This window comes from Typopeltis vanoorti, chromosome 16 (assembly GCF_054136105.1).
Source record: "Typopeltis vanoorti isolate ZY-2024b chromosome 16, IOZ_Tvanoo_1.0, whole genome shotgun sequence".
Taxonomy (NCBI): Eukaryota; Metazoa; Arthropoda; class Arachnida; order Uropygi; family Thelyphonidae; genus Typopeltis; species Typopeltis vanoorti.
This window is the reverse complement of record NC_143564.1, coordinates 15,377,473-15,393,566: the sequence shown is the minus strand read 5'-3', so window position 1 is coordinate 15,393,566 and position 16,094 is coordinate 15,377,473. Positions and strand designations below refer to the sequence as shown.

Below are 16,094 nucleotides of genomic sequence, written 5' to 3'. Positions count from 1 at the left end.
CACTTCCATAATAATAACGATTCCCATCATTAACACAGTTACTTAACATTGTCTCTTACACACATTCTCATGATATCTCCAATCACAATTCAGTTCACCTGATTCTCTTTGTTAGGTCTCATTTCAGTTAATAATTTTTCAAGACTCATGATGCTAAACGCATTCAAGTGTAGGCCACCCCTATTATAAAAATCCATTTTTTCCCTCAAACTCGCTCCACACACCCAAAATCTTGTATCCATTCCTTCAATACAACTTATGCATCAAATTGTTTGCCATCATAGCCCTTCTTTGTAATTCATTTCTATCATATATAGGTAATATACTAATGATTTTTACTTTCTCACTCTTCACTTTTGCTTCTTTCAACAACCTTTTCATATCCTCTCTCATAGTGAATTTATCACTAGTTAAGTCATTAGTACTTACTAGAATTACAACCTGTTTTGCTTTGCTTTTCTGTTTTTCAATTGCTTGTGCTATATTTTTAATTTTTGCTCTGGGAAAACTTGATGTTATAATCTGCTCACCAATGACATGTTTTATGATAGTCACCATACCAAATAACATCCTTTTCACAATCAACTTTACTTGCCCAATTTTCGTTATTATGCACTAACTTACCTGATTTCGTGCTTTGTTGTTTTCCATTTTGCTGCTGAACTTTTTTATTCTCCCTATGTTCCTCTAAACACTGCTCAACTTTTTGTAAATTCCTCATCGTTTATCTAATAATCTGCTTTAACCTAGCAATTTGGGAGGTTAAATTATTTTCACTATCATCTTTAGTGGAGAAAACATTCTTGTTTACTACTTTACTGTTCCTGTTATCACTCCATTTCTTATGCATTTTTGGCACTATTTTACAGCTATATTTAATATTATAATATCACAATAAAAATATATTATAAAGACACTAAATACTCCAAAAACACAAATCTACTCTATTATAAAACACTAATGTTCTAAGAAAAAAATGCAATAAAACAGAAACATAATTCATGAGAAGTCCTTGCAAGTAAGTTGTCTGATGCACTAAGAGAATAGATTTAAAAAAAAAAAAAAAAAAAAAATATATATATATATATATATATATATATATATATATATTAGGGCAAAGGTTATGTGTAAATATAACTAAACAGAAAGTCACAGGATGACTTTAGTAAGAATATAGATAAATATGAAGAAAGTGGCAAAATGTTCTGGAGGCTATTCATAAAGCTGATAAACGGAGGAAAAATTACTATGAGCTACAATGAATAAAGTTCTACACTGAATAAAGAATGGCATGTTATTAAAACAATATAATAAAGGTGACTTATTTATATTGCCTTAGTCAGAGATGATTCCTCAATTGATGCTTCTTCTAAACATTGTTCTTCTGATGTAAAGTCTTCATTTGGTGGTGATGATTTCTTTATCACACTTCAAAACACTGTTTGAATTCTTCAGCAAAATTTCTTTTTCTTTGGTAATTACATCTCCTTGGTTGTTGGTATTAGTTTTATATATTTGTTGGTATAAAGTTTGTGGTTTATATCCTCTTTAAGTATTGTACCTCATCTGAAGAGCCACTTTGCATCATCATCATATTTCCTGATATATACCCCCCCCTCCCCAAGGGATGTTTGGGTTACTATGACAGCACTACATGATTAAATTTACATTATTATTAATCTCCTATCTACAATTTTCCTCCAGATTAGTCTATTACTTGTGAGCTCTCCAATATTGTCATATATAACATTTCAAGCTTCTAAAGTGCTTATGACTGAATCAGTCAATCTAGCACCTTGGTCTTCCTCTGGGTCTCTTTCCTGTCATCTTGACATCAAACATGTTTTGCTAACCTTTCCTCATCCATTCTATTTAAGTGGTCATACCACCTTACATTATCTCTGCTTACACATTCTTGAATATTAATAGTGTCAACTTTCTTTCTAATATTTTCATTTTTAATATGATTCTGCCATTGATGCCATCGGTTCACTTTTAATTTTTTCAGATAAGTTCAATACTAAGGCAATTGATATGAAGTCATCAGCCTCTATATACAAGTAGCCTGTCGTGAACTTCATGTGCAGACTTTGTTTGCTTACACTTGGATAAAGGATGAAACCAAGAACATAATTTCTTGGCTTCTTTAATTTATAGTATAACCAAGTGAAAAAACTTTCAACATCTATCTGTAATTCAGAATATTTTAGTAATAAGGTGTGACACCTTTTGACTACTTGTATATGGAAATATGACTTCTGCATTACTTTAACTTTGGTATCACTTCTGGGCCTGACTCCAACTCCCACTGATGAGACCTCAATAAATGTTGAAACTGGTCTGGGTACTGTCACTTCCCATAATGCATAGCATTAAGGATATGTGTGTTGCATTATTGGATACTAAGGCAATTGATGTGAATTAATCTGCCTCTGTATACAAGTAGCCCAGTCATGAAGTTACTTCATGTGCAAACTTTATTTGTCTACACTTGGATAAAGGATGAAACCAAAAATATAATTTCTTGGGTTCTTTAATTTATGTTGTATTAATTGCATAAGTGCTCATTTCATAAGTTGACTTCATATTTTTAACCATAACTATCAGAAGAAATTAAGTTCATGCAGAATTCCTTATGTAAATATTAGTAATTAAACTATTTAATTTTATTTCAAGTTATATTTAGAGATTTTTCAAATAGTTTCTTATTTAATATGACTAGGTAAAAGCTAGTACAGAAGCTGTTGTTCTGTGCAATATTTTAATGGGACAGTTGAAATTGAAACAACGGGATCTTGATGGTGTAAAGGTAACGAGTTTAAGTTTTACATATCCTCCCCCTTTCATATATATATATATATATGTGTGTGGGTGTGGGTGTGCACATGTGTGTTTTATTCGTAGTGCTGGTATTTTTGTATATATCTTCAGATTATGAATATATTGAGACTAATGTTTCATATTACATCATCAGAGCTAGACAGTGACCTATAGAACTATTGCTCAATGGCATGCATACATGTGCTGGATGTAGCTGGAAAATGTGTGTCAAAATGATATATGCCTAGAAAAATAAATTGACAGCTGGCTGTGTGTGTGTGGTTTAGGATGGAGATCTCATCATCGTAGTTTTCTCAGGTATAAATAGGAAGTTTATACAAAACAATGTGGAGTTTCCATAATTATAAAATCACACATGTACTACACAATAAAAATTATTTATGTTACAAATATTTTGCCTATGTATCATAAGATATCATTGTGAGCAAAGAACAATAAGGAATTTAAACAAAAGAAACAGAATGCATCTGTTACATCAGGAATCCCTCTATGCATGAAGTTCTGTTCATTTGACAACACTATTGGGCTTAATATAAAAATTAAAAATACAATTAAAATAAAATAAATTAAAATATAGCCAATTTAATACAGCTTGTGGGTAACAATTTCCCAAACTTTTGAAGGATTGTAAGGCAGTCATTACGATTAAAGTTCGGTCTGTGAAACAGGGCTTGAACACTTTCTTTGAATAAACATCCATATTTATACATAGATCTGTCTCATAGTTTGGTGTTATCAATTCTATGTTGTGCCAGGCTGATTTATGAAGTTATGGTCTTGATGTTCAGAAATACATTTTTTTAAACTGATCTTTTGTTTGTCCATAATATGACAAGTTGCATGAACATGGTACTTGATATACATTATGTAGCATCATTGGTGCAAGTTTTTCCATTTTTAGAAGGCACATGTACACACATACACACACTAAAGTTTCTCTGCATGTGTACATATGTGCGTGCAAAGAAAAGGCTAAAGGTAAATGTCAGTGTCATCACACTGAAATGATCTGAACTCTTTTGGCAAGTTGAGTATTATCAAAGGTAAGGAAAGGTAAAGCAAAATCTTTTTAGTGAGGAAAAAATAAAGCACAAGAGCACGTTTAAAATAGTAAAAAAAAAAGTTAAAATAAGCATAGTTTTGCTTTTCCTCTTTCTTCTTAAGATTCTTAAGTCTAGTTCAGCTGATTTTGAACAAATATGGAATATAATTGTTTCTTACATTGTTGGAAGATCCCAAAAATTAAGTGTGTGTGTGTGTGTTTTGACAGTAGAAGTAACTTAATTGTCCTCCTCACTCATGAGAAGAGTGGCATGGAGATCATATTTAAGTCCTTATCATAGAAAATCTTGGAAAGATATTTGGGCACTGTAATGTTTGTCAGTTGATTAGGAGGAATGATGTACTCTCATCAGTGAACTAAGTGTAGAGCAGAGATGGCCATCCTATGGTGCACGTGCCAAAAGTGGCACATTGGATTATTAGAAGTGGTGCATTGAGCCCTCAATGATGATAATAAAAAATTAAACCTATTTATGCACAAAGTATTAACCAAAAACTGATTTGTAGAAAAAACAAACAAACTAAAACTTAGTGATTATTTTTAGCGATTTTATTGTTTCACACACATCTTTTGTATGAGTTTTGCATCTTGTGGGATCCTGAGGCATCAAGTGTTAGCAACATCGGTGTGTCGCAGGGTTTTGTCAGTCAGTTTACAATTGATACTTATGCATTACAGAGTTGCACTTTGTTCATCCTTTGTGAACATTTGCAGTTTTGTACTTTTTCAAAAATTAAGCTTTGTTTTTACATTCAGTGGTCCATCAAAGTGCAAAAGAAAACAGACGATAATAGTAAGCGAGAATTCAGTGAAAGTAGGAAAATGAGTTATTATTTATAGCAAATCCGTCAGGAAAATTGTTGAGCATTGTTCGTGAAAACACTTTCTCACATAATAACAGACATAATCTTAAATAGACACTATAAAACACATCAGACTGAAATGCTCAGCTCCATGAAAGTTAACCTCTGCAAGGAGTGTGAAAAAATTGCATATACAACCTGCTGTCAGTCAACAGTCGCAATTAGACTAGTATATAAGGTGAGTACCTTGAACAAAGAATAGGATTAATTTTAGCACTAAACTCTATCTAACATAATGGCAGTTTGCTGCAAAGTTTGTGAAGAGACATGCATTGACATTACATCTGTTATGAAGTGTGCAGATTATTACTATTATTATGTGACACCTCCAGGGAGTCCAAAGACTCATCGAGGGAGAGTGTGCCAACAGCATCGAACGATTGAATCCCTTCCAACTACTAACTGCACTCAAACTTGCTTAACTTTTTGCATGAGCCATTAGTAGCAGAGGCTCTACCAATTGACCAACCTTTGCTGACGAAATTGCAAAAGTAGTTATCAATTTTACTGTGCTGGTCTCAGTGAAAGCTTTTCCTCAAAGGCAGAAAACAAAACTGGAAATGTGATTTGTGCAAATTTGGCAAACAACAAAGACCTGCTTAGTGTTCCAACTTTTTGTTCCACGAAGGACACCAGTGCCTGCCTGCAACGTCTTCCAGGGATGAATGAAGACTCATGCATTTCAGAGATTAGTAACATGGACAGTATATGTATTACAGATTTAATGGGGATGATGAGAGGATTAAAAAAAAAGATGTCAACGATTTAAGAAGTTTGGCAGAATATACCTCAATCAAAATAGATGACTTTCTGCCTATCATTGCTGGCCTGACAGGAGAAGTTAAGGTCTTAACTTCTTAAAAGTCTTAAAACAACAAACTTTCAACTAGAAGATGCAAATATGGAGCTGCGTAGGGAACTTAAAAAAAATTCTTGAAACAGTGGATGACCTGAATCAACAGGCAATTAGCTGAAACCTGGAAATTGTTTGTATTTCTCATAAGCCACACGAAAATATTCATGAAATAGCAAAGAAAATTGCACATAAAATCAAGATCAACTATAATGAAGATGATATTGAGGCTATCATGTTCCTAGTGGGCAGAAAAACAGAGCAATGCCTATTATTATTATTATCTGAGACCTCCAGGGAGTCAAGAACTCATTGAGGGAGGCTGTAAATTACTCAACCCAGCTATCATACCTTCCCTTAAATTCATTTACACTAGATGCACTCACTACCCGTAAGGGCAAATTATTCCACTCACTCACTGCTCTCTGGGAGAAAAACCTAGCTCTTTATATCATTATAAAATTTAAAAGTAAAGCGATCAGAGACAAATGGATGGAAATGGAAACAAAAGTATCAAATATAGACTAAGCACAGCTGATATATGTGACAATTTTAAGGATAGCAAAATATATCTAAACAAGCACTTGACTGGAAACCTAAAATATCTACTGTTCATTGTAGTAAACATAAAGAAGTATACTGTAAATATCTCTGGATCAAACAGGGCAAAAACTTTTTATGAGAAGAGACGATATATCAAAAATATGGTGGATCAGATGCAAAGAAGCCTTGACTAAACTCCAAGAAAACAGCAAGAGTAATAACTAACTCGTGAACAATTATGATGACAGATGAGTATAACTGTGATGTCACTTTTCATAAATGTGTAATATGTCATAATTCAGTAGAATTAAGAAACTTTTTATCCTCAGACACTGTAAGTACTTTGAATATTTTGCATATAAATATAAGAAGTATTTGAGATAAATTAGATCACATAGAATTACCACTAGACAATTTAGAATATTAGCTAGATGTGCCGATATTTATCAATGTGGAAATTATAGCAAATCTGGAGGTGTAATTATTATTATTATTAAGAGGGTCCTCCAGGGAGTCTGGGACTCATCGAGGGAAGCCACATACTACATGCACCAGCTATCATACTTATTCTTGAATTCATTCACACTGCTTGCACTCGCAACATGCAATTGCAATCCATTCCAATCATGCACCACCCTATGAGAGAAAAATCTATCCTTTACCCCAGTGTTTCTCGTTGTGGGGCCTATGCCCCACAGGGGGCAATTAGAAAATGTACACGTACATATTTATATTATACTTTTTCAGAATTTGGCTGACTATTATGCTGGGGGGGGGGGGGCATCAAAATCTTTGAGACATTGAGGTGGTACTTCAAAAATCTTTGAGACGTTAAGGTGAGTCGTGATCCAAAAAAGGTTGAGAAGCACTGTCTTATCCCCTTCTTAGCAACATTCAATCTCAGCTTCCCTCTTGTCCTTTCCCCACCCTCTTAAAATTGAAAAATTCCATCAATTGAAATCCTGCATGACCCTTTGAGAAGTTTGCTAAGTCTTTCTGTCTTCATAATCAGTATTCCACAATCCTGATATCATTTTTAACACTGTCCTTTGCACTCTCTTCAATGTATCAGAATCACAACAGAAACTAAGAGACCAGACTTGCTCGCAATAGTCCAAGTGAGATTTTATCAAGGCCTTGTAAAGAGGCAAAATGACATCCTTATCTTACATATGAATGTTCGTTTCAGCATTGCAATATCTTTTGAGTTGTATTTGCAATCTTTGCTACGTGGTCCCTGAACTTCAACTTCCTATCTACTACCCCTCCAAGATCCCTAGCCTCATCAGTTTTTTCTATCATAATCCCACCAATATAATACAACATTGGATATCTAATCTTTGTAGAAAGGCTTATACGTTGGTAACACATGACTATTAAATTATTTAAGGAATTTACAACGTATACCGGAATATTAATTAAAAGAAACTTTAATAAATACTTCCTATATTTCGGCAAAGTCACATTGCCATCTTTAATGGGAACATATAACTATGACACGTGCACTACAAAAGCAAATGAGGCAGAAGAGAGAAACTATCATTTTTCCTAGAGTCCTAATGGTGCCCCCTAGTAAGCTATATTGGGTTGTCTTGGCTGATGTTCTAGTGATGCAAGCTTCCCAAATTTGGGAAGCTTGCATCACCAGAACATCTCATGCAACCAAATTTGTTGAGGTTTGGAAAGTTTTTTAGAGCTGAGGCTGATTCTATGAACAATCTTTCATATTTAAACTTGCTGCAGTGTATTAACGTGACTTTCTTCCAACGTAACCTGTGGCGGGTATCCAGAGCATGGTCTGCAAGCCCAGAGTGACTGTATTGGTGAAACTGGATGTAGTCTTTATGTTCTGAAATCCTGACATTTGCTGTCCTGCCTGTTTGGCCAAAGTAGGACAGTTACAGCTGCAATGGACCTGGTATACCCCAGGTAGGTCTAGGGGGAGTGGTTGGTCTTTGGTGGAGCAGATAAGAGATGCCAATTTTTTATATGGTTTGTACAAAAAGTTAGGTCATATTTCTTTAAGATTTTGGTTATTTTTTCTGAGGTGCCCCGTATATAGCATCGGAGAATTTATGGATGTTAAAGACTTTTGAAGTTAAGTTCCAGTCTATTCAAACATCCATAAATGCTCCGATAAATTAGAAAGATATATTTTGGAATCCAAAGAAATAGCTCTCGACCCTACCAATCTAAACAGCAATCTCAGTTACAACCTACCCGATTCACATAGGGCTGTAATCCAGTTTTGGCTTACTCGTATCATTCACACAGCACAGTGCTTCATGCAGAACTAATGCTCAGACTCAATTTCAAACACAACTACTACTTGTTCTAAACTCTGTGTTTGTCTAAAGTACAATATATTTTTAAGATGTTGTTTTCTCCATGGTACTGTATTCACCTGACGAAGTTGGCATTTCCGATGTAACTTGTAGTGAAACCTTATTAAATCCCTTTTATTTTTTCTCGATGTTTAAGTCAGTTAATAATTATAAACATATATATAATGGCTGTATATATATATATATATAGGTTGCATTGCTACACAGAATCCAATTTTATACAAGAATTAGAGTATAGTCTAGATGAGATCAGAAGTGACAGTGTTCTCATAATTGGGATATGAATATTGATGTATTGACTTGCCGAGGAACAGTGCCTCCTCTCAAGATTATCTAGAGTTACTTGCTATGCGTGGACTAGAACAACAATATATTAATGTCCCCACGAGGGAATTCATTGGTGGTGGTAGAACTTGCCCAGATCATTTATTTGGGAGAACTTTAAGTGGAAACGAAATCCAAGCAGCAGTCTTTTGCCAACTGCTCACAGATCACTTTCCAGTTGGTCTCAAAGTGCATTTGCAAGTACAGCACAGATATAGTACAACTGAAAACATCCCCTACACAACAATTGACTGCAGAGTATTGAAGCGTAACTTGGGAAGAGGTAACGACGGAAACAAATATCAACCTTGTATCATAAATTTATTGCGATATTAAACAATAAAATACAAGACTTCTGTATTTTGTAATTCAATTAAAGTTAAAATAATAGACAGAATGAAAGAAACAAAGCCCTGGGAAATCAGACACTACATAAAATTTAGAGATAAGTGTATAAAAAGTTTAAAAAATACCTGCACAATCAATATTATTATACCCACATAATCAATAATGAAGTTTCAAGTACTATAGTAATCTAATACACTATAAATTAAAAGAAAGTAAAAATGAATACTACAGAAATGAATTCTAAAATGCCAAGGAAACCCCAGAAAACAATGGAAGATTGTGAACAAGTTAATCACCAAAGATATACACAAACAAATTCTCCCCATACTTAAAGATATCGATAGGAATAGAGAAAATGGAGACAGAGGATTAGCTGAAGAATTCAATAATTACTTTGCCATGGTTCAGTGAAAGCATTCTGATAAATGCTAAAACCACCCCTCAGAATTGCACTCCCAAGAGAATCGATAACTCCATATATCTTTTTCTTCACTGTGAAAAAAAAATCAAAAGTGTTATATCGAGCCTAAAAACAACTACAACTTCAGGATACAACGGTATTAACACTGGTATTGTGAAGGAATGGCAAATATATGTTATGGAACCTCTAATATACATTTTTAACTTATCACTGATGACAGGCATGTTTCCATCTTATTTTAAGAAGGCAGTAGTTGTACCGATTTGCAAAAAGGGAAACAAAAATTCTTATAAATTACAGACTAATCTCCCTTCTATCAGTCCTTTTGAAAATATTAGAAAAATTCGTAAAAATTAGACTAATGAAATTTTGTGCAAAATCAACTTCTTTTCAAAGAATCAATTTCGGTTCAAGCAAAAGTTCAACACAGAACATGCATTACTGAACTTCACAAACACAGTTTATGCCTCCCTAGATGAACATAAACTAACATTAGCAGTATTTTTAGTTTTCAGGAAACTTTTGACACTGTATCACATGAAATTTTAATTTAAAAAATTAGAAGTCATATTAATACGAGGTACTTCCCTAAACTGGTTCAAAAACTACTTATATAGTAGATCACAAATTGTAAAAATAAACAGCTATAGCAGCTCCAAAACAGTAGGCTGTGGTGTACCACAAGGATCTGTCTTATGACCAGTTTTATTCAATATTTATATCAGTGACTTCTGCGATCATAAACTAAACAGTAATATAAATACTTTTGCAGATGATACTAATTTTCTCTATGGACATAGCCAAACAAATACAAACCATAGTGAATGCTAATCTTTTAAAAGTAACAAATTGGTTTCATTCAAATAAACTCAGTCTGAATGTCTCAAAAACTAGATATGTAAATTTTAATTTGCAAAATACAACAGACAAAATGAACTTCACTGCACAATTAATTTTGCATGATGGGCATTGCAGGACAAATTCAAATTGCAGCTGTGAAGAAATAGAAAAAGTCAATGTAATAACTTATTTGGGATTAAAAATTGATAGTAATTTAAGCTGGAAACCACTTAAATAAAGTAGAGATTATGTTAAACAGCCTTTACTACCTAAATAGATTCTTAAATTTGTTAAAAATATATTCTGCCTGGATTCAAAGCACATCACAATATGGTATTTTAAGTTGCGATTTTGTGTGGCCTGCCTGGGGGTTTTGATTTTCACGAGTGAAAAACAAATAATCTGAATCAAATGCGTATTAGATATTTTAATTCTATCACTAATTGATAATCTTGATGTTGGTAATTTTATTTTGTGTTTTTATATCATGTGTTTTTCAAGTATTAGATGTGTCAAAGAAGCGTTCTTATACTATTTTGTTCCAACTCACATGCTCTGGGTGCTCACAAGGAACGTGAGCACACAATTAGTGTTATTCGTTTATTCAGCTATCGAGGTTGTGTCACTGCTGCTCACCAAATTACTAGATACGCATTGTGATGCGGCCCTCGGATTACCTAAGGTTTGGACAGTCCTGCCTTTGTATTTATACGCATATAGGGGTACTGCCATTCGTAAAAAAAAAATGATACCAAATATGTAAATATCACACAAGATGCTTTCCTTAGTAGACATAAGGGTCTAAAATATATAGTTCCTAAAATAAATAAAGAAGCAATACAAATATATTATACTTATTTAGTACCAAAAATATTCAACACACTACCTTTAACAATAAACATGAAACTAACCCAAATACAAAACTCGAATGAAAGAATATTTATTTTTGCAAAGAAATGAGGAAGCTCTGATCAAAATAATTGTCTAAATGATTGGTTTTTGTATATTGGTATTAAAAATATCCATTTTCAGGTGTAAAATGTAAAAAATTTAAATGCTATTTAACTATTTTGTTTTATTTTGTTCCTAATTAATGTTATGCAACTTTCTCTGTACATATTAGCATGTCTCCTGTGATTTTATTATGTTATTATATTATAATAATATATGATATGAGGGTAGTCTGAAAAGTTCTCGGCCTAACAATGAAAAAATGAATTTATAATTTCAAAATTATTTTTATTTTTCAACATAATCTCCCTTAAGGCTAATACATTTATTCCAGCGATGCTCCAGCACCTTACCCCATCCCTGTAGTGGTTCTTGATAAGATCTGCAAAATATCCCTCTACAGCCAATCACCTCTTGATTCGAAGAAAAACACTGACCAGTGATGAGATTTTTAGTTTTGGGAAGAGAAAAGTCAAAGGGAGCCAAATCTGGGGAATAGGGTGGATGTTTCAAAAATTCATAGTGCAGATCCCTTAATTTTCCCATTGCTAAAACACCTTTGTGGGCAAGTGCATTGTCCTGATGCAAACCGGGTCTTTTCTCATGAATTTTTTCGTCTAGTCTGGTTAAAAGATAATTAATAAACAAAAAATGCCTTTAGCATCCCAAAACACCGATGCCATGACCTTTCCTGCTGATGGAACAGACTTTGTTTTCTTTGATGCTGAACAACTGGCTTCTGTCCGATTACACACCAGAATCCAAACTGACTGCTGTTTGGATTCTGGTGTGTAACGGTGAATCCAAGTCTCATCCATAGTAATAAATCGACACACAAAATCAGTTTTTATTCTTGTTAAAACGCTCCGGCTGTTCAGAGATTTTCATGTGAGTGCGTTTTTGATTTGCTGTGAGCAAGCGTGGCACCCATCTTACACAAAGCTTTTTCATTTGGAATTCTTCATGAAAAATATATTCTATGTGTTCTTTTGAAATGCTTATAGTCTCAGCAATTTCATGCACTTTGACTCGCTGGTCATCCAATACCATATCTTGCACTGGATCAATGATTTCTGCTGTTGTTACACTTTTTGTGGATGTCCTTCACATGGATCATCTTCATGGCTGGTATGGCCACGTTTAAACTCGGCAGCCCGTTTTTTAATTGTCGAAAATGAAGGTTGCACTAACCAATGCTAGAAAACTCCTCTCTTTTGTTCCTGATACTTCTGTCATTTGTATATAGTAACTATAGCATTCCCTTTTGCCTCTGACCACTTTGATCTCCTGAATCAACTACCCCATTCAATATTGTTGCCTGAGAGACTTCTGCATTGTTTGTTCATTGCTTCATTCACGTACTCTCTTGCATCTGCCCTAATTTCTTTAGTTTTCCTGGTTTTGCACTTCCATATTCAGTGAACAAAGCTCTCTCTAGACACCTAACTCTGAATCTGTTTAAGTATAATCTGTCAGCATCGTACATATCTTTCTTTCCATCAAACTCAAGCTATAGATCCACAAATTCTACATCTCTACCTCTTGCTTTTTTTTTTTTTTTTTTTCTGTTCTCATGATCTGTGTATTGATTCATTAGCTGTCATTGCCCTCGTACTCAGTTTGCCTCTATCCTAGGAGAACAGACTTATGAACTTCACCCTCTAGCTCTTCTTTTTTTGCTTCTACCAATATGTCTTTCACATCCTTTCTGGTTCAATTCTTCTCATCTCTCAGGTCATTGGTTCCAGCAAAAAAAAAAAAAAAATAATAATATCAATGCTGTTATTATTAATTTGCACCAGTGAAACAAGATTTTGCAGTGTGCTTTTGTCAAGTACTCTGCTTATCATAGAATTCCTGTAAAAAAACGAACTGCTTACACTCTTTCTCTCGTTTATTCTTACAATCCCCTTTTTTTTTATTTTGGACCTTTTGCTTTTTTTGATTCTTAATTCAACTAATCTGTTGTTTCATTGGCCATTCAATGTCACACTTTGTCCTTTGAAGGACTACTTGCAAGTGCTCTGTTTTTTTTATTCATGTCTTCTGCAATCTCCTGAACTTCTGCCACTGCACTTTTAGTATTATCACAGACACTTATGTTTTCTAGTCTCCTACCCATACTCTCTACTCTACTATCCCCACACTCTCAAAACATTTATTATACACTTGCCCACTAGGTTTGCTCTCCTTCCACAAACCTTTCACTTTTGTGTGAATACATCTTGCAAATTTAGCTCACCCGACAAAGACATCATGGCTGCTATTGTTCTGCTATGCATAGATGCCATACTTGACACTATATAGTTTAAGGAAATATACAAGTTCTATTTAAGTCTGAATAACTCAGTCCATCTCATACACATATAAAACAAACACACACACACAGTAAATTAACTCACTATTAGCAAAAATTTGATTACGTTCACCCAACTTCCCTTCTGGAACCTAATTTGTTCCAGAAATAGCAGATAAACTTGTCAGAAAGCAAAACACTGCCTGTCATTTATGGTGTTACAGTGCCCATGTATGGTGTCTGTGGTTTTATAGTAGTTGATTGGCGATGTTATTACTTTATGGTCTTGGCATCTTAATTGATTTTTAAGAAGCATTTATATTCAGAATTATTTAATTTTTGAATTATATTATCAAAGTGTTTTAATATATTGTTTGTATGAGTTATATTACATGGAGTTTTAATATGATCTTGTTTCATTTGAAATAGTTCATTATCCAAATGAATTGTATAGATGAGTTGTAGCTTAGTTTCCACCTGCAGTAATAATTTCATGCTAACAGGGTTGATTCCTTTCGCATGGTGGATTATCAGAATAGATCATTACACTATGAGGTGGTGCCATTCAGTTGATTCAAAGCAAAAGTTGCTGTTTCCAAAACTGGAGATAGCAAAACTATTGTATTAAAACTGAAATATTACAGATATTTATGCTACATCACACTCTCTCATATAATATTATGCTTTCTTGTTTTATTATTTTGTAATAGTTCTGCTTTTCTGTTATTATTATAAATAACTAATTCTGATTTTTTTAAAGAAACTTTTGGAAGAAACAGAAGGAATTATAGATAATTTAGATGGGATAACTCCAGTTCATGGCCGTTACTATCAGTTATGTAGTGATTATCATCAAGTAATGGGCCATCATGCTTTATATTACCGAGATGCTCTTCACTTTCTTGGCTGTATGGATATTAATGATATATCAAGTAAGAATACGACTCTATATCATTATGATAAAAATGCTTTATTAAATATATAGTATGCAGAAATGTTTGCAGGAGAATGAGATCCATGGAATCTAAATCCCCTTCTGATTAAGTCTATCATCAAATTCCTGATGTACACTCTTCAGTGGTGTACAGAATACTATGATATTACTACATGAAACATTTACATTATTACTAATTTCCTATCAGTAAATTTTCTCCAAATTAGTCTGTCAGGACTCTGATATTGTCAGATCTTATATATTGGTCATCTAAGACTCTTCTGCGTGAATCAATCCATGTAGATCTTGGTCTTCTGCTGTCTTTTTTTCTGGCATCCTGATATGAAACAACTGTTTTGGTAACCATTCCTTTCCTATTTAAGAACCCTGCCATGAACGATTATCTCTGTTCACACATTGCTGAATCCTGACAGCATCCAAGTTCCTTCCCGATATCATTATTTTTAATATGATTCTGCTATCGTTGCCATCTATATACACCCCTCCAATTTTTCTAAGAACTCTCATATCTGTGTTCTCTAGTGTTTGATTAAGTTCTCTGTTTCAAACCCAACTCAGATACATAAGCTAAGCTGGTTTGAACACCATCTTGTATACTGCTAGTTTAGTGTTCTGGCTAATTTCTCTCTTATTGCATATAAAGATTAAAAGAGAAACATTTTAAGCAGTTTCTCTTGGCAGCTAGTCATATGCCTTTTCCAGATCCATTAAACTTAAATTTGGGTCCTTGCTATATTCCTATATCTCAACAATATGTCTTAAATGAAAATATGATCTTCACAACGTAGAGAAGAAAATCTTCTCTAAGAGTTTCCCTTCCACATTTTTCTTTCCTCTTCAAGTATGCTTGCATGAATTGTACGTGGAACACTAACTAGGAAACTACCTCTATACTTCTCACATTTTTCCATTTCCCTTTTTATAGATGACAACTATGATAACTTTACTACAAGTATTCTCAAATTCAACCTTCTAACCAGGCTTTCTGAATTATGCAATGCAGTTCTCCATGTTCTGCCTGTTTTTAGTCTTTCTATTGCTGATTTTCATGCCAAATTTGTTTTGATCATAAACTATTATACCTCCATATTTGAGTACTTTTGTTCAATTGTGTTTCCTCAATTCAGGATTTTGATGGACTTTCATATTAGGATTAATGTTTACTTTGGATTGCATTCCCTTGAATATTTTCTGCTACAGTTCTCTCAATGCCATTCTTTGTGTTCTCTTTTTCATTTAAAACTAATTACCCCAGCCATCCAGAATATCTTCAGTTTTTCGATCTTTATCATCTCTGATCTCTTTATCAGCACTCCTATCTTCATTTCAATTCTTCTTAAAGCGCTTCTAGAATACTTTGCCACTTTCATGATATCTATATTTAGCTACAATGCTTTGCCTACATTTTCCTTTGTACTCTCACACTGCATCTAACAACTTACTTGCTGGGA

At 33.7% G+C, this 16,094-nt stretch overlaps 1 protein-coding gene across 1 annotated transcript in view; it reads left to right on the top strand.

The window, feature by feature from the left end:
• Rpn9 (regulatory particle non-ATPase 9) overlaps positions 1-16,094 on the top strand; it is a 237,333-nt gene that overhangs the window by 93,738 nt on the left and 127,501 nt on the right. Inside the window, exons 6-7 of the mRNA XM_090405989.1 lie at positions 2,723-2,809; positions 14,449-14,620. Of these exons, the coding sequence (XP_090262115.1) occupies positions 2,723-2,809; positions 14,449-14,620 (259 nt within the window). The remainder of the gene's footprint in view (positions 1-2,722; positions 2,810-14,448; positions 14,621-16,094) is intronic.